We start from the raw sequence: 20,703 nt of genomic DNA on the forward strand, positions 1-20,703 counted from the left end.
TGATACTTTGATTTCGTGGTAATGACGAACAACATTTTAAAGACTTTTTTCAAAACAACATTTATCCCAAGTTAATATTTTACCTTTTGATGTTTTCAATGTTGTTAACAACTTAATAACCCTTCCGTAAATTCAGCTTCGTTGAAATATCGACGAAAATCAGTCAAGTGATTTTTTTTTATATTATTTATCGTTATAAGGTTTATGGACGAATATTGTGGACAAGGCGAAGTGGAGAAGGAAGGTTTATGGACGAATATTGTGGACAGGGCGAAGTGGAGAAGGTTAAGCAGGAATGCTGACCCCGCCAGAATATCGTCCGCCACCATGTGGGATAGATAGCTACTTAGGAAGAGAGAGAAGGTTTATGGACAAAGTAAAAAAAAGCGATAACATGCAATTAATAAATATTAATAAGAGAATAATTTGACTATACCCTACATACATTCTAACTCGAATTGAGTAGGCCAGGCATTTTAAACTGGGGCCGTATTCGACAAGGCACATTTGGACGTATCAATATTAGGCATGTTTGCGATAGAATGCGATTCAATGAACATGCGACACAATCAACTGTGGATTTGATGTGGATTTGAAATGTCAGATTTGTACATGTCGAATAAGGCCCTGTTTTTGAACTCGATTCTTATTTTGTTAAGTGCCGTTATTCATAAACGCTTGTAAACTCTAACAAGACCCTATAATCGTTATTTAAGACCTTATAACCGCCATTTTGTGTTTGTTAGAAAGGGACAACAATATCAGTGGTTCCACAAGTTTTATGAAGTAGGTTTTTGTAGGAGTAGGTTAAAAAGCGCGACCTGCGTAACAGGTGCGGTGACGGTAAACATTTTCGGCCACTGAGCCTAACCGCGTTAGTTCCGATGCTGAGCCCCAATATGTCCTGGGGGCGTATGTGCGTGCTCACTCACCGATATTCTCGCTTCGAGGCTGTGGGACTACAGCTAAATATGTAGACAAAATTTTAACAATCTAATAAAATTGTATCTGATTAAAATTTAAAATTGTATTCATATTAATGAACTTGACTGTACGTGCCTCCATCAAATTATGGATACAATATTATGCAAATATGTATAAGCGTGTAAACATAAAATAAGACAAATAATACTTGTACGAAGGCAAACAATGTCAACCTTTGAGCAAGTTTCAAGTAAATACGCACGCCAGGATGGACTTGGAAATGCTACGCGCTAAAAGGTTTAATACTGGAATACGGTCTACTTTGTAATGCAGGAGTGACTTTATAATTTCAGTTTTTATTAGAAAGTGACCACATTTTACGGCAGAGTATCTTTTAAATTTGTTCTTTGTTGCAGCGTGGGCCGCGATGCCGCGCTGCTACATGGTAAAGAAGAGCAACCAGCGCCATGACGGACCTCCCCCGTGCAGCCCCACCGAGGCCACCGTAGCGCCGCCGTGCTACAGCCCTGCCGAAGACCCTGCGCTCACTGGTAATGTAGCCCACCGTAGCCCCACCGCAGCTCTGTAGCATTATACCCCGTGTAGCTTATTAAAAGGCCACCGTAGCGCCGCCGTGCCACAGCCCGGCCGAGGACACCACGCTCACTGGTAATGTAGCCCACCGTAGCCCCACCGCATCTCTGTAGCATTATACCCCGTGTACCTCATTAAAAGGCCACCGTAGCGCCGCCGTGCCACAGCCCGGCCGAGGACACCACGCTCACTGGTAATGTAGTCCACCGTAGCCCCACCGCAGCTCTGTAGCATTATACCCCGTGTAGCTCATTAAAAGGCCACCGTAGCGCCGCCGTGCCACAGCCCGGCCTAAGACCCTTCGCTCACTAGTAATGTAGCCCACCGTAGCGCCGCCGTGCCACAGCCCGGCCGAGGACACCACGCTCACTGGTAATGTAGTCCACCGTAGCCCCACCGCATCTCTGTAGCATTATACCCCGTGTAGCTCATTAAAAGGCCACCGTAGCGCCGCCGTGCCACAGCCCGGCCGAGGACACCACGCTCACTGGTAATGTAGTCCACCGTAGCCCCACCGCATCTCTGTAGCATTATACCCCGTGTAGCTCATTAAAAGGCCACCGTAGCGCCGCCGTGCCACAGCCCGGCCGAGGACACCGCGCTCACTGGTGACGTTGCTCACCGTAGCTCTGTATCATTGTAACTACTTCAGCTCGACAAAAAGGCATTCATTGGTCGTGCAGCTTTGTAGCCATTTCGTACATGTAGCTCATTAATGCTTTGAACGCTACGCCTATCGCATTACACAAAGTGTGAACATTGTCGCACTAAACAAAGTGTGAACATTGTCGCATTACACAAAGGTTGATATTGCGGTGTAACCGCGCGCGTCATTTCACGTCTTTGGCGGTCAAAGGGTTAAAAGGCCACCGTAGTGCCGCCATGCCGTACTATACTAGACCCAAACCAAACGGACGACTAGGATCATATCTCTATCTCTCTCATCCCACCTTCAACCATGCGAGTGTGAATGAGAAGTTTTACGACCCCGGTCGTCCGTTTGGTTTGGGTCTACTATAGTCAAGTAGCTTTGCAATCTCGCTAGCGAGACTGGTGAAATGCTCCGTCAACCAAATACTATAACTTTTATTTGCAAAACGAGCCATAATACATAGTGACATACAAATATTACAAGTTAAATGTAGGTAACAATTACCTACAATACCAGTGCTAAAGTACTCTGTAAATGTATTAAAAATAGGTTTATACTTTATGCACAACAACCATTAACAGGCTTTAGAATTTTAACCACTTAATGCTCGTTTAAAATGTACATTCGCAATTTACTATCTCTTGTATCGAAGTACAAATAAACACGTTTAACAACCGGCTTCAACCCGTTCCGAGTAAATTAGCAGCGGCGTATATTCCAGAACTTCAATATTATTTTCCTCAGTTACTGCGCTCGAAAATCGTCGTCGTCCTTTTGCCAGACGGCAATAATTTGTTTCATAATGGAGTTATCACAGATATATAAAATGGTAGATTACCTAAACGCTTTCGCCTAGCTAGACAAACAAATACTATTTAATTGGGTACCTTTCACAAATGGATCAGGTAGCAACTTGTGGTTGAGTCTTTTTATTACAAGCTTTTCTCTCAATCTTGTAAGTTAAATTTGATCCACTTCCCGGTTTCCGATTGAACTGAAATTTTGCATACATACGTAAGTCGGGTGACAATGCAATATTATGGTGTCATCGAGCTGATCTGATGATGGAGACCGGAGGTGGCCATAGGAACTATGTGATAAAACAACGAAACCTAATTGTGTTTGGGGTTTTTAGAATTGTCTCGATGAGCATTAGTTGCCTGTGCTTGTACCAGAAATGAAATTATTGACAAAAACTTATTTTACTTTATTACTGCAGCGGTTTTGATAGCCCACGCAGTGCAAGTGTTATTTTAAACCTCAAACTTCTATGAAATTATGACGTATAAGTAACACTTGCACTGCGTGGGCTATCAGAAACCGCTGCAGACTTTTCTTGGTCTAACTCTATAATCAAACTAAGTCACACGTGGTACGAGTACATACATGTAAAGTCTGTTTGGATATGTGTCCGCGGGCGTAGCCGAGCAACTGGTGCTACACGTCGTAATTCTATTAGAGAATCCTCCCTGTATGCATGCAATCGCATGACAATTAGCCTTTTTGTGCATTCGCCGAGCTGTGTGTTCGATTGAATTGCTCGGCGTAATGCGATTTATGTGCGTATAAAAAAAGAGGATTTTAAGCTATGCTAGCTGAGTGGTTCTGGATTGCTACTTTAAAATGAAAGTCCGGTTTTTAGGGTTCCGTACCCAAAGGGTAAAACGGGACCCTATTACTAAGACTTCGCAGTCCGTCCGTCCGTCCGTCCGTCCGTCTGTCACCAGGCTGTATCTCACGAACCGTGATAGCTAGACAGTTGAAATTTTCACAGATGACTGTTGCCGCTATAACAACAAATACTAAAAACAGAATAAAATAAAGATTTAAATGGGGCTCCCATACAACAAACGTGATTTTTTACCAAAGTTAAGCAACGTCGGGAGTGGTCAGTACTTGGATGGGTGACCGTTTTTTTTTGCTTTTTTTTTGCATTATGGTACGGAACCCTTCGTGCGCGAGTCCGACTCGCACTTGCCCGGTTTTTTATTACGGCAGCGGTAAAAATGCGTACGTAGCGTAGGTACTCAAAGTAAGCAAGGAAAGAAAATTGGGCAATCTAGTCTCGTTAACGCCAAAACAGAAACTAAGCGAAAATAAGTTTTTGGCAAAAATTTAATTTTTGGTACAAGCTTTTATCGCTGATTGTACTTTTCTTACGAAAGACAACTAATACTCATCGAGACAATTCTAAAAACCCGTAACACAATTAGGTTGCGTTGTTTCATCACAGAGTTCCTATGGCCACCTCCTGTCTCCATCATCAGATCACTTCGACAGTACCATATTATTGTATTGTCATCAGAACTACATACAGCTGCCAATTTTCATGACGCTACGATCCTTGGAAGATGGTTAAATTAGTTACCTTAGATTCCATTACATAGTTACATACAGGTCGAGAGTTCCTATGGCCACGTCCTGTCTCCATTATCAGATCAGTTCGACAGTACCACATTATTGTATTGTCATCAGAACTACATACAGCTGCCAATTTTCATAACGCTACGATCCTTGGAAGATGATTAAATTAGTTACCTTAGATTCCATTACATAGTTACATAGGTACAGGTCGACCTAATAAAACCTTGTTCAAAATACTAGGTATTACCTTCTCATATGGCCATGGCCAGGAGTTCGGATGTCTCACATGGCAAGTGTTGGACTTGCTCCCTTAACGAAATAATCCAGGAAATACCTTTTTTTCTCTATTAAGTACCCGTATACCTAGCACGAGTAACTGACCTTTCAACACTGAGATAAACATAATATATAGCTAACGTCTACGTATTTTACTTTCTATACATCTCACTCGCACTAATATGCCAGTACGAGCGCGATGCATAGAAAGTAAGTTACGTTACGATAGTATGTTAGTGGCAAACTGGTGGTAGCTGTACAGGTACCCACATAGAGTCGGACCAAAAAAAGTCTGCAGCGGATTTAATAGCCCACGCAGTGCAAGTGTCAGTTATACGTCATAATTTCATAAAAGTTAACGTAGGCGATCAAATCCGCTGCAGACTAATCTTGGTCTGACTCTAGTAACATACGAGTAGGAGTAACGTTTGACTGGCGCTTTGAATATTTGATAAAGGGAAGGTCTTGTACATAGGTATTTCGCCTGTGGTTGCCATATTACGAACAGTGGGCCGATTTTTGAATTTCGATCGCTCGATTTCGTCACTCGAAAATGGGTGGAAAACAGCGAAATGCTAATTTTTGAAATACGAGCAATCGAAATTTGGAATCTACTGGTATTAACCACTCCATTTCAATTATATTAGTAGAATTTAAACGCCTAGTAATGGAGATATTATTTAACGAAATACACAAAATCGAGTGGCCGACATTCAAATGTCGGCCCCCTGTATTGAAAACGAGATTAATTTTGAATCAATTATGTTTAATTCCTTTACAGACAATTTATGAAAATCACCATTGAACGAAGCTGCCGCGAAAACAGTGTTGAGTAAAAATTGCTCATTCATTGCTGATCCATAAAGTCTTTAAATTTAATTATACTCACATCAATTACAGTCAGGGCTATAACTGTGAAAAAAAAGTTCGCAAATTGCGGGCATTTTTCTCTGTCACTCTAATTACGCCTTCATTGGAGTAAAAGAGAGAGATCCCCGCAATTTGTGAATTTCGGTTTTCGCGGTAGCCCCTCAGACCGTAAAAAGTCTGCAGCGATTTTGATAGCCCACGCATTACAAGTGTCATTTTAAACGTCAAACTTCTATGAAATTATGACGTAAGTATAACACTGCACTATAACACTGCGTGGTCTATCAAATCCGCTGCAGACTTGTATTGGTGCGACTATAAATAATAAATAAATAAATAATAAATATTATAGGACATTGTTACACAAATTGACTAAGCCCCACGGTAAGCTCAAGAAGGCTTGTGTTGTGGGTACTCAGACAACGATATATGTAATATATAAATACTTAAATACATAGAAAACAACCATGACTCAGGAACAAATATCTGTATCGTCATACAAATAAATGCCCTTACCAGGATTCGAACCCGGGACCATCGGCTTCATAGGCAGGGTCACTACCCACAAGGCCAGACCGGTCGTCAAAGTATAATACAATTCTCGTCTGATATTGGTAAATAAAATGGAAGTCAAATGGCGTTATTCATAAATGCGTCACTGGCCTGTATTAGCCATGAATCGTTTGTCTTTTTCTGTCATTTTGACTTATGTATTTGTAAGAAGGGGATAAATCATAATTTAACTAAATCAGGCCTGTAAAGTTTTATGAATACGGGGGTTAAAGTATAAGTAGGCATACATTTTATACAGAGTGTTACTGACCATGGGGCTTTAAATCCAGGGCTTGATTCTACTCGCTAAACTGAGGTACTTTTATTATGGCACCAACCCCGAAATCACGAAAAAAATTTTTACATTTTCATACATTTTGTCTGATTAGATGTCGACGTTTTCTATGGAAAACCCAAAAATTTTCCCCCGATTTTAGGGTTGGTCCCATAGTAAAAGTATCTCAGTTTAGCGAGTAAAATCAAGCCCTGGAATTAAAGCCCCATGGTCAGACATATACTGTATCGTATATAGTTTATAAAAATATGGAATTATTCACAACCTGAGTGTAGCCCAAGAATTGGTATAAAATTAGGATCTATAACTTCCATAAGTCCATTCATCTACCATGAGACAAACTGTTTGAAACACAAGAATTTATTAAACCAAGTGCGATTCAGACTCGCCCACCGAGGGTTCCGCACTTTTTAGTATTTATGAACTCACATTTAATGGACGGGTCTAACGCGAATTTATTTTATTAATTTCATATACCGTCCCGTCTGTAAATGTGAGTTAATATGTGTTCAAAACGGTAAAGTATTTAGTATTTGTTACTATAGCGGCAACAGAAATACATCATCTGTGAAAATTTTAACTGTCTAGACAGACCATCACGGTAGATCACGGTTCATGAGATACAGCCTGGTGACAAGCAGACAGACGGACAGTGGAGTCTTTTGTTACTAATAGGGTCCCGTTTTTACCCTTTGGGTACGGAACCCCGAAAAATCCCCGACCGCACGGGTTCCTTAAAGAATCGTACGCGGTATTGATTTATATCAGCTTACTAGTAGCAAGAAGCCCGCAAAGTGGCGGATCTAATAAAACTGAAGGGATATCCAATATCAATGCACTTGGTTTCATTCGTTTCGTGACGAGGACGGGCTCAAAGGAGATCCAATGCGAATGGTATCAGTACAACAATAGTTATTTGTTTCACAAGGGGGCAAAGTTGTTGTTTAACCGCTCGTGCTAATATTGATACCGGAGCAAGCGAAAGATTCCAAAATTTAACCACGAGCGTAGCGAGTGGTTCGAAAAATGGAATCTTGAGCGTTGCGAGGGTTTCAAAGCACGAGGGTTAAACAAAATTTGCCCCCGAGTGAAACACAAAAATTTTCACCACACCAACCGGAAGCAAATATTAAATGTAAAATATCAAACAAAATCAAACCAAATCAAATCCAAATGAATGTTATTAAATATTTATCATCTATAATTATCTTTTGAAAGACAATTCTACCAGCAAACATAAGAAATGAACTGAAAATTTGCATTTGATTCCTTTGGTTCACATGTGAATAAAATGCAACTTTGCTATCCGTTTTTGAAGTGCAAAGTAAGCCTTTCCGAGCTGGTGTGGTGAAAAGATATATATTATGGCTCTTGTGCCCAGCGTAGACTGCCTTATGGCTCCTCTACACGATGGGCCAGCGCCACTCCAAGGGACGCATTTATGCGTTAGAGGGAGCAAGTGATATTGCTATCTCATTCTACCGCATGGCGTCCCTTGGAGTGGCGCTGGCCCATCGTGTAAAGGAGCCTTCACGTGGATCTCGCATGAGGAAACCGAGTTGGGGTCGTCCCGAAATCAAGTGATCATATTTGGCCTATTTTGACCCCCTTTCTACCTTGGTGATTTTAACACAACACTCCAGGCCAGGGGTGGCACCGACACAAGATCACGTGATAATTATTACCCCTTAGACGCTAAGCAATCAAGACCATGGCACCAATGCGAGCTTTTATTATTAATGTTTCAAAGTTGGTGCGATGAATGTTTTTTATTGGGTAAATACGCATACGAGTATAAAATAGAGCGGATTATTTGATCTGATTAAATTTTTGAGTAATATTATTGTTTTTGGTTTTCCCGCTTTGAAATAAAATTACCTACACGTAATATCTTCTCTGTCTCCCACTCTCCCCCATCGTGATCATTCGTGATATTTTTCTATCACGAATGAATCGTGATATTTAGCATGCACCAATGAGCGTGAGCGATATGCAAGGTCGTATCAAAACAAGATCAACCCCGTAACAAGTGGTTAAATCCGAATAGTAGTGGCTCTGTGACGTATCCTGCTCTTGTAAAGAGGTTTTATACTGTGTTTTATATTCATAATTTTATATTTGGATTTAGAACCCTGTCGCTTTACAAGAATTGGAATTTTACGTTACCATAGCAGTCTAACAAACAGCCTCGTCTTAACAAGACCCTATTTCGTGTAATTTTCTCCTGTAAATAAATTGTGTTTCGTTTAAAAGGTGTTTCTGTATAGCGCGACCATAACATCTGGCGACCGTGCATAATAATTAATATGGAAGCGTGGAAACGAAAACGGACCCAATACAGACGGGAATTCACAATACTCGCAGACAAGGCGGCGAAGGCGGTAGAGAGCAAGGACCCTGCCTCACCGCAGATTTTCGACCTCTTGTCCGATGCGGCATCGACATTGTTCGAAGCTGAAGCCGCATTGAGGGATTTATGGTGTGAAGTATGCTCTATGCAAACATACCTTCTTTCAGAAGACTAACCTCGTTGCCATGGTAGCAACATCCTCATGAAAAATAACATTCGTGTCAAAAGATTTGAATATACTTCAAACAACATATGCATTGTACTAAGACGTATTAAATATAATTAATTAAAAATGCTTCAGCTTTCTTATCGTTCTAAACGTGAGTATTTCTCATAAATTTGAGAACTTCACATGGTAGCAGAGGTGAAACTGTAAGTACGAGTACCAAGTCGAAATGTCGAACATAAAAATCGATCCACTCACAAAGGATAATTACGACACTTGGGTAATTCAAGCCGAAGCCGTCCTAGTACGACATAAATTATTTAAATATGTTGAGACAGCCTTAGCTGCTGATGCAACTGCCGACACAAAAGAAAAGGATAGATTAGCGAAATGTGAACTCGTCCTGATTATTGCTCCGTCTGAGCTTAAACAAATTAAAAACTGCGGCACTGCGAAAGAAGTATGGGACAAATTAAAGAACACATATGCCAGTAAGGGACCTGCGCGTAAAGCGACCCTACTTAAACAGCTGATCCTAACTAAATTGGACAATCAAGATGTACGAGCACACTTGAACAAATTTATGGACACAGTTGACAAGCTGGCTGATATGGATGTTACTATAAACGAAGACTTGTTAACCATCATGATGTTATACAGTCTCTCTCCCGAATATGAGAATTTCAGGGTTGCAATTGAAACGCGGGACACTCTACCTAAGCCTGATGAGCTTAAAACTAAAATTCTGGAAGAGTTTGAAGCCCGGCATAACAATAGCGTGACCAATGATGACGTACCTGGATCCTCATATGAAGAAGAAGCATTATACGCGTCCTGTAAAATTTGCAAAAGAAAAGGCAACATTTTTAAACGCAGAACGCACAAAATTTGTACAAGCTGCTGGAATAAAAATAATGAGAAACCTCAAAAACAAAAATCTACATCTCATCGAAACCACATCGCTTCGCAGCAATGTCTTCTAACAAAAAATAAGAAGCTCGAAGACAGCAAATGGATTGTGGACAGCGGCTGTACCTCTCACATGACGTTTCAAAGAGACCTGTTTAAGAAAATTGAAAAAACATCCAGTCAACTAAACTTCGCAACTGAAGACTTTACTGCAGAAATTGAAGGGAAAGGTACAGTGTCTTTTATTACAAAAAATGGCAGCGGTGACGCACTCACACACCTGAAAGACACACTATACGTACCTAGCCTATGCACCAACCTAATGTCTGTCAGCAAGATAACGGACGCTGGATGTACAGTTCTATTCACAAAAAACAAGGCAATAGTAAACAATCCAAAAGATAAGATTATTCTCACTGCCTACAAAGAAAACGGTCTCTATTATATTAAACCAAGCAAGCATGAGTGCTACAACCTGGCCACTGATGATGATGAAACACCTGCAACTACCACAAAAATTGAATCATCTAGCATCGAAGATTGGCATAAGAAATTGGGACACATGAACACCAAAGACATGAAATTAGCACTTCAAAATCAAAACATAATTGGCTTGCAATTTAATCCTAAAGAGACATTACCGGAATGTGAAGCGTGCATTCAAGCAAAAATGCATCGAGTACCGGCTCCTCGCGAGAAAACAACTCAAAGAACGACTGAACGCTTACAAATTGTTCACTCTGACGTTTGTGGACCTATACGAACTCCCACAATAAGCGGTAACAAGTACTTCGTCACATTCATCGACGATTACTCCCGCTACAGTCGAGTCTACCTGCTGAAATGCAAGAGCGAAGTCTTAGAAAAATTTAAAGAGTTCAAAGAGTTAACTGAAACGCACACGGGGAACAAACTCAAGGTATTACAATCCGATAATGGCACCGAATATATCAACAGGGACTTCGACGCTTATCTGAAACGCTGCGGGATACAGAGAAGACTTAGTGCCCCGCACACACCGCACCAAAATGGATTAGCAGAAAGAAAAAACCGTACCCTGATTGAAAAAGCTAGAGCCTTAATGATCGACGCAAACGCGCCACTAAAATGCTGGGGTGAAGCAATCATGACAGCGAACTATTTGTCTAACAGGAACTTAAACAGTGCTATAGAAAACAAAACACCATTTGAACTATGGGTTGGTAGAAAACCAATTATTCACCACCTGTATATATTTGGCTCTAAAACTTTTGTTCTCATTAAAGGCACCAATGGTCACAAATTTGCACCAAAAGCAATTCCTGGCATGTTCGTTGGCTACTCTGAAACATCAAAAGCATTCAAGATTCTTCTACCATCCAAAAACAAAGTGGTAATATCGAAGGACATCCGTGTGATGAAATCCATGTTTTACGACGACACAAACAAAAACGACATCACCAATATCTTCAACAATGATTGTTCCTTCGAATCTCCAGAACCTTCAAAACCGTCAAGATTACCACGTAAGCAAGTAACAATACAGCTTGACGACAATGAAGATGGAGACGTCACACCTGTAAACGACTCGGAAGACGAAGATCTCGATGATACGTTGCAACCAAACTCGGTCAACAGCACTGAAGAAGTTCAACAATTGGAACCACAAAACTATGAAAGCGAGTACGAATCTCTTTCCGGTTCTCACAACTTCATCGATGATGACGAACCTTCTGATATTGAGGATGTAGAAGATCTAAATGAAACAATTGATCCACATGCTTCAACTTCAACTCCACCTCGAACTTTGAGAGACAGGTCTACCATCGCAGCTCCAAAAAGGTACGACGATTTTATTTTGGCTGCAGCTGAAGAAGTTGAAAATCTTCATAAACCGAAGGAACCTGAAACTTTCAAAGAGGCTATGGAATCGCCAGACAGCGAAAAATGGCAAGAAGCAATGAAGAGTGAAATTCTCTCATTGAAAGAAAACCAAACTTGGGATCTGGTCGAGTTACGCAAAGGACGAAAAGCCCTGCCATGCAAATGGGTATTTAAGTTAAAAATGAACCCCGATGGTTCCGTCGAGAGGTACAAGGCCAGAATGGTCATCAAAGGCTATTCCCAGATACCTGGAGTGGACTACGACAGAACGTTCAGCCCAGTGGTTCGTCTGAGCACTGTGCGTTCACTGCTTGCTGTCGCTACTCGTGAAAACCTGAAACTGACACAGTTCGACGTGACGACCGCCTTCCTAAACGGCGAAGTCAAGGAAGAACTATATATGAAACAGCCCGAAGGTTATCGTGATGGAACTAAAAGAGTCTGTAAATTAAAACGCAGCCTTTACGGATTGAAGCAAGCGCCACGCTGCTGGAATACCTGCATAGCAGAGTTTTTACTGAAAACTGGATTCAAGCAGAGTGAAGCGGATCCATGCCTATTCACGCGAACCAAAGGCCAATCCAAAGTCGCTATAGCTCTTTACGTGGACGACGGACTTGTAGCGCACAACTCAACGACAGCAGGTGACGAGTTTTTGAAGGAACTAAAAGCTAGATTCAAAATCACGACAAAACCTGCGTCTTACTTCCTCGGAATGGAAATAAACGTGCAAAAAGACTCCATATCTCTATGCCAAAAGTCATATATCAAGAAAATCCTAGAAAAATATGGAATGTCACATTGCAAGTCAGCACCGTCACCCTTGATCAAAGATAATGATGCGGGAGCGGATGAAAACATGAAGTCGAACTTCCCTTATAGGCAAGCCGTAGGCGCCTTGGCATATTTGTCCGTAGGTACAAGGCCTGATATCTCCTACGCTGTTGGAGTCGCCTCAAGACATCTAGAAGCACCTAAAAAGGAAGATGTGATGCTAGTTAAGCGCATTTTCAGATATCTGAAAGGGACCCAAGAAAAAGGCCTAATATTTACGAAAAAGTCAACGCCGCACTTGGTCTGCTACAGCGACGCAGATCATGGAGGAGACCAGTCTACTGGACGATCGACTTCCGGTATGGTATGCCTATTCTCCGGCGCCGCTATAAGCTGGAGAAGCCAAAAGCAAACCACAGTTTCTATTTCTTCAACGGAGGCTGAAGTCATAGCGGCGAGCGAAGCGGCTCAAGAAATACTATGGCTGAATAGATTGTTTAATGATCTAACAAAAACGGAAAAGCCAGTCTTAAACTTAGACAACAAGTCAGCAGTCTACTTAGCGCACAACCCCAAATACGAATATCACAAGCGCACCAAACATATCAAACTAAAACACTTCTTTGTTAGAGAATGTGTAAGCAATGAAGAGTTCAATGTCCAACAAGTTCCTGGGGAAGTCCAACTCGCTGACATATTTACCAAGCCACTATTCGGGCCCAGACTACAGGATTTGAGTTCCAGAATGGGACTTAAGAATTTAACCTAAAATTCTTAAAGCTTCCGAGGGTGTGAAGTATGCTCTATGCAAACATACCTTCTTTCAGAAGACTAACCTCGTTGCCATGGTAGCAACATCCTCATGAAAAATAACATTCGTGTCAAAAGATTTGAATATACTTCAAACAACATATGCATTGTACTAAGACGTATTAAATATAATTAATTAAAAATGCTTCAGCTTTCTTATCGTTCTAAACGTGAGTATTTCTCATAAATTTGAGAACTTCACATATGGGTTGAGGAAAAAGAATTTGATGAGGATCTGTATCAAGCAGACCAGGAAAAGGCGATGCAATACAAGATACGTTGGCATCAAATAAAAGCCCTCTTTCCAAAAACTCTTCCTCGCGTCAGCAGTGCGTCGTCGCTACATTCAGCGCAATCTACAGTCCTGGAGCTAGACAAGCAGCGAAGACTCAAACTGCCTAAGCTAGAGCTAGTCAAGTTCGACGGGAACGTCAAGTCATGGCTGTCATTTTGGGGCCAATTCAAGAAAATACACGAAGATACACTTATGGATAATACAGATAAGTACCAATATCTTCTACAATCAATGACTCCTAACAGCAGTGCACGCCAGCTTGTAGAAAGCTATCCGCCTTGCGCGGAAAACTACAGCAAGGCAATAGAGGCATTGAAGGCTAGATTCGCCAGAGACGACATTCTGATAGAAACGTACGTAAGAGGACTACTTACTATGATGCAACAAAGAGGAGAACAGAAACAATTATCGAATTTATACGATAACTTGCAAACACACCTGCAAGCATTGGAGACATTAGGCGTAACAAAAGACAAATTCGCCTCAATGCTATTCCCTATGATAGAGTCGGCACTACCTGAAAGTGTACTTCGTGCGTGGCACCGCAGTCGATCTGACTCCAGGGACCTAGCCAACTTGATGCAGTTCCTGAGACAAGAGGTGGAATCAGAGGAAAGGATCAAGCTAGCCAGAACTAAAATAGAAGAGACTACCCTGGCAGAGCCAAAGCCACCCACCGCTTGTTTTGTGCAGTTGACAGAAGCCAATAAGCGTAAGAAAGAAGCTTCAGGGAGACAAGGCGAGACATCTACGTCGTGCATATGGTGTAGCAAGGACAACCACTTTGCCGTCGAGTGCTACAAAGCGGCCAAAATGACAGTGAGTGATCGTATTGAATTCATCAAAGATAAGAAAGCCTGTTTAATTTGCTTGAAAAGCAATCATATTACAAAGAAATGCAAGTCTTTCCCAAAATGTCTTTTCTGCAAAAAGCGTCATTTTACAATTATGTGCGCAGACATTCCAGCGGAGCAAAGCAGCAACAATAACCAGTCGGAGACATCCAACAACATGGCGTGTTTACAAGAATCGGCAAGTACAACTATACTGCAAACCGTGATGGTGAAACTTGTGCACGACAAGAAGGAGGTCTGTGTAAGAGCATTTATTGACAATGGTTCACAAAGGTCTCACATAAGGAAAGACCTAGTACAGAAGCTCGGATTAAAATCTACCAGAAAAGAGGCAATTACAAACTGTTTGTTCGGCGGGTTCGTAACGAAAAAAGAAGTCTACGACGTGTTTGACATATGCGTCAAAAATGTCGAAAACAACTTTTCTATGAATTTATCTGTTGTACAACAATCAAATATTTGTAATCTTTTACCTAAAATAAGATCTTCTGTATTATTAGAGCAACTACGTCAACAAAATATAAATTTGAACGGCTCAATGACCGATTCTCCTGACGAGGTAGGTTTACTGATTGGTGCTGACTATTCCGGTTTATTACTTACAGGCGACATAATACAGTTAGAAAATAACTTGACTGCTATAAAGACGAAATTTGGGTGGACCATTCAAGGTCCAATAACAGTGGTTTACAGTTCCATGACAAACTCGACGACGACCTTCCATTGCTTAACAAAGGTTGATCTTTCAGATTTATGGTCTTTGGAGGCGATAGGTATCAACGATCCCGCGGTACAAGCAACCAAGGTAGCGATGAAGAAGTCCTCAGATCCTTCGAAGAGAACATCAAGATCAACGAAGAAGGCCGTTACGAGGGACGAGTACATAAGTTCACTCATACAAAAGTGTGAGCGGAATGGACCTGTACAACTTCAGCCTGGAGACGTCGTCTTGGTGGAGACTGAAGACAAGCGTGTGTCATGGCCACTGGCCATAATTGAAGAGGTTTACCCTGGTGCCGATGGCGTTAGTAGAGTGGTTCGTGTTAGAACTGCAGCCGGAACAAAGGTAAGACCTGTTCAACGCATTTTTCCACTGGAGTTAAACTCGGATGACAGACTTGACTCGTCTTTTAGGCTAGTTGATACTGACTCTACTGAACAAATACAAACTGAGACAAATGAGAGCAATGAGCGTAATGTGACCAATGAGGTACGATCAACACGAGCCAGAAGGTTGCCACAACACCTGTTTGATTATATCTTGGACTAATAAGAGTAGCTTAACCTTCCGGTTCTTCCCGCTCGGGAGTGTGACGTATCCTGCTCTTGTAAAGAGGTTTTATACTGTGTTTTATATTCATAATTTTATATTTGGATTTAGAACCCTGTCGCTTTACAAGAATTGGAATTTTACGTTACCATAGCAGTCTAACAAACAGCCTCGTCTTAACAAGACCCTATTTCGTGTAATTTTCTCCTGTAAATAAATTGTGTTTCGTTTAAAAGGTGTTTCTGTATAGCGCGACCATAACAGGCTCTGTGCGAAGCGGCTCTGGCAGAAGTTGTAAAAACTTTATTAAATAGGTGTTAATATTGTAAATACGGTCGGAAGGAGCACAAAGAGCGACGTATTGTTTCCCGGGACCCGGATTTGTATTGTTATTGTGAATTGCAAAAGCGGATTTTAGGCAAGGTCGAGGTATAATGACTCCTCTACACGATGGGCCAACGCCGGCCACTCCAAGGGACGCATAGGAGCAAGTGATATTGCTATCTCATTCTACCGCATGGCTGCGTCCCTTGGAGTGGCCGGCGTTGGCCCATCGTGTAGAGGAGCCATAATAATATCCCGTTTGTTGCGTGAGCTATTTAAAAAAATTAACGACCTAATATTTTGTAACAATCATTGTACTAAGTTATACTAGGGTTTTCGGCTTTTTTAAATTAATATATGAATTGTCAAGAGCGTGGAAACGGGTAGGTACAGTCGCCATCAGATATATCGGAGCGGCCAAGGTGTTCAGAATATCTGAACACGCACTCTAACGCCCTGACAATAGAGGCGTGTTCAGATATTTGTGAGCGTCTTAGCCGCTCTGATATATCTGATGGCGACTGTACAGCGTATTAAGTTTGACGTTTGTAAAATCGCTGCAGAATTTTTTTGTCACTCTCACACTAATATGGAAGAGTGATAGAAATACATAATGTTTTTTGTTCTCGAAGCGATAGCGATTGTAACCTTGGCTAGGCCGGCTGATACGAAATCGAGAAAATTACATGAAAATGCTAGGTTGCGGTACTAGGCTATCTATATAGCTACTCTTTACACACTTAATTAGGTAGTTTAGCTTGTCATTACATTCTTCTTTAAAAAATCGGCAAAGTGCGAGTCTGACTCGCGCTCCAAGGGTTCCTTACAATTACCCAATTTTTAGCAATATATTTTTTTATGTGGAACGTGAATCAAATGTCTTAAATAGCCCGTAGGGGTCAGATCAAAAACTAAGTAATTATGTTCAACCCACGTTTGACTGCACATTTCTAATAGGTTTTCCTGTCATATATAGCACAGAATAAATAACAGTACTAGGTACAGAAGACTCACTCTCTAAAGGTGACAGTCCATTTCCAACGACAGCATTACTGTTAATTTTACTATGCAAATTGGCAATAACACCAACGCGTTCAGTACCAGTAGTGCAGCTGCGGTCAGAAATGGAATGTTACCATAACAAAACGCGTCTATTACGATCACGTTCACGTGATAAATTTTCAATATTACACTTTAAACAACATTATTGAGCATTGAGCAACAAAAAACAGTTTTTTTTGACGACTTACCCATTTTGATGTTCACCCGGAAAGCCTGTTAACATTCAAATATAATTTTAAAATCTAACCTTAAAACAATTTTATTATTAATCAACCAAATATGATCAAGAACGTTAGGTGCATTTCCGTTCATATATTTCCAGATGTTCTCGTGTTTTGCTCAAAGGATAATCAGCACGTGCACACCCCAGACTTTTAAATGAAAACATAGAATCAGCGTTTAAAATTAAAAGCCTCAGGAACAGCTAGCGTCGTATCTTGTTAACAAGAACAAAAGTCTTTTGTTATCGTTTTTGATGATAACGCTAATGAACGGATGCAGTTACCTACCTGAAATACGCCGCTATTGTTCTGATTCAAATATATATTCTAAAATTCTGTTGCACAAAATTAAGATGTATACAGTAGTGTGCAATATAGGTAATAGCAGTTTATTTATACACTGTATAATAGAGTAAGAATGAGTAGCTACCTAAATCATATCTAAAAGTAAGTTATAGTCATTCATTGTCATGGGCCACCATCAGAGCCGCAAACAGATCAACCAAGTAGTCGATTAAAAATTAGAGATGCAACCATTGACATAGATATCTTGGGACTGGCTTTACGGGCAATAATAATGAGGCATGACGGGCCAGTACAGCGGTGTGACACCGCTACAACGCGATTGGTTGATGAGTGCGCATCACGCGCGCGATTTGTTGACGAGTTCGCATTACGTGAGCTATTGGTCGCAACTAGTTGCGTTAGACTGCACGATTGGCTGGAATTCGTAAGTAACACCGCTGAACCAGTACCATTTTAGTGCCCCATTAGCCCGTCCTTAGATATTATACGTCAATGGATGCAACGGATATGTATTCGGTCTGACTATCGGCCGGAACTATACCTACATTTCGGGTTTTCAGGTAAGAATTGTGCAGGTTTTGACCTGTTTCGTAGTGAACGTTCGCGCGGACTCATTTCTATGTAGGTAGGTACGAAATGAGTGCGCGTGCAAGTGAGTGGAATGTTTAAAATGTTTCAAAATAATAATAAACGAGTACGATTATGACCGTGACTGTGGGCCCGATTCGGATTTTAAAATAGACATCTATTAGATATCTTTTAGATATCACCAAGATACAATAACGATATGTTTGAGCTAACTTGTTTTGACATTATGCGCGATTCTGGAGATACTCTTGAACGATTTCCTCAGGATATGACTTAGAGATCCATTTCACATCTAATAGATATCTTACGCTATCTAACGTAAAAGTGACATTAGTTGCCCGAATTGCGCTGCAAAAGAGGACTAGTTGATATCTAAACTATAACGTATCTAGAATGGATCTAGTACGTGTCCTCTCGTGTGAATATCTTGAAGTTCGAATACGGCAGTGTTTCTTATTTCAATTTTGCACATTTTATAATTTATGGTACATTTTCGGGTAGTTATAACATTTATTGATTAACCTACCAAATACAAAACCACCTGGATCTGTCACTGAACGACCTGACTTTAACTTACATTATTTTATCATGTAATATTTTCATCTACCCTCGACTGACTTAAGAAACCATTTGAGGGTAGATTCTGTAATTCTGTTTACTCTTTTTAAAAATACCTAAAGAAACAGACTATAGAGATGTGTTGTTAATATTACCCCGAACATTAGCTGTTTCTAGCAGAACATACTTCACATCTCAAAGGTCTTTATTGTAAAATCCATTGTTATCCGGTTTAGCGCAGTGTTTTCTCGGAAAATGTAAGCCCTATGAAATTCTACGTTCCTCCTTGGCGAACGTTCCTGGGAATATAATAATCCTGCCGGTAGTTCACTTGTTACATATATTTCTGAGAACGGGAATCCAACAGCGCATCACTAATAGGGACTATAGGGAGCCACCACTACATAGTATATTTATTTGTATACATTTGCTTTATTTTATGGTCTAGAGCATTATACTCTGTGCTCCACTACGACAGCGGACGGCAACCAGCGGCCCGCGAACCTCTCACTTACGGCCCGCGAGCCTCCCTGGCTATTTTGTATGTAATATTTACAAATGACAATGTCTGATAAAGTCATAAATATTAACAAAGTGCGGCCCGCGACCACTTCGTTGACTGCTATGTGGCCCTTGGCTGCTAAAAGCCGCTGCACTACGCCATTCAAATTGTGTTGATACTTGTTTACATGTATATTACAAATCGTTAAACAACTCTTTTCAAAATTGGCTTTATAGTTTTAACGCTACCGTGGAACTTTGGAGGATATAACCAAACGGAGACGACTGGCCTGTGATTTTCTGTACAAAAGAGTCTGCCGATTTTTGCGGGATCGGGAAATACGAGTATATGACGTAACCTAAAAATAGCCATGTCAGATGAACGCCAGTCCATACAATGTGTTTGACCATTGGCCGCCTATTTTCGACAGAGGGGAACGCTTAGCGTTTGTTTATAAGGGTGGCCATATCACGCAAACATTCATACCTTCATACATAGACTGCTAAAATCATAACCCATCTTGTAGTGAGTAAAAAAGAAGGGCTTGCACGGCGAAAAATAGAAGTTATTTTGGAAAGCTTTCTAAGCCACGGATATATACAAGGTGAATGTGAAGTGTGGATTGACAGGTCTCGAATAGGATTTGTCTTGCCTGGAGGTTCGCTTACTCCTGTCAAGTGTGATAGGCAGCAACGTTAGACGAGAAATTCAAAATTTCCGACGGACTTTGTACTCGGAACAGGCCAATTCTATTGTAACAATTTAATAAAGTTTAGAAAGTCGATGATTGCTCGACATCGCTCTGCTCCATAATGCGGAGCAAAGCCACAGAGCGCACTCGTTATTCGCCTTATAAACGTGTGTGACCCGGTTATACTTATGTATATGATGTGTCAGTGTCTCACTTAAGTTTTTGACGTGACGTCTTCTTATAAATCGATGAACATCGGTAGCATGCATGAGAAAGTGTCACGTTGGGGGCAGATCTCCATGGTAACGTTACGGCCAAAGTGCCGTAAAATGGGGTGAGTAGAGATTGCGAGGAGAGTCGGGTTATGAATGGGGAGAGAAGGGATGACAGGGGGGTGAGATGCTTTTTAAAGGCTACTGCTACATAAATAATGAATTCCTATTACAAATGGAGCTATAGTAATATTCATAATAAAAAAATCGATTTATATAACAACGTTTCAAAATCACCTTTTGTATGAAATCTTATCTCACCCCAACTACGAGTACGAGGGACTACGGGGTGAGGAGGTAGGTATTTTGTGTTTATGGTTAAAGTCATGAAATGGAACTATCTTAAATCATAAAAAAACTA

At 40.9% G+C, this 20,703-nt stretch overlaps 1 protein-coding gene across 1 annotated transcript in view; it reads left to right on the top strand.

The window, feature by feature from the left end:
* LOC134679406 (zinc finger protein SNAI2-like) overlaps positions 1-20,703 on the top strand; it is a 58,598-nt gene that overhangs the window by 24,717 nt on the left and 13,178 nt on the right. The window contains exon 2 of the mRNA XM_063538301.1: positions 1,341-1,475. Coding sequence (XP_063394371.1) covers positions 1,352-1,475 — 124 coding nt within the window. The 5' untranslated portion in view covers positions 1,341-1,351. The remainder of the gene's footprint in view (positions 1-1,340; positions 1,476-20,703) is intronic.

The sequence above is a fragment of the Cydia fagiglandana genome, chromosome Z (assembly GCF_963556715.1).
Source record: "Cydia fagiglandana chromosome Z, ilCydFagi1.1, whole genome shotgun sequence".
NCBI lineage: Eukaryota > Metazoa > Arthropoda > Insecta > Lepidoptera > Tortricidae > Cydia > Cydia fagiglandana.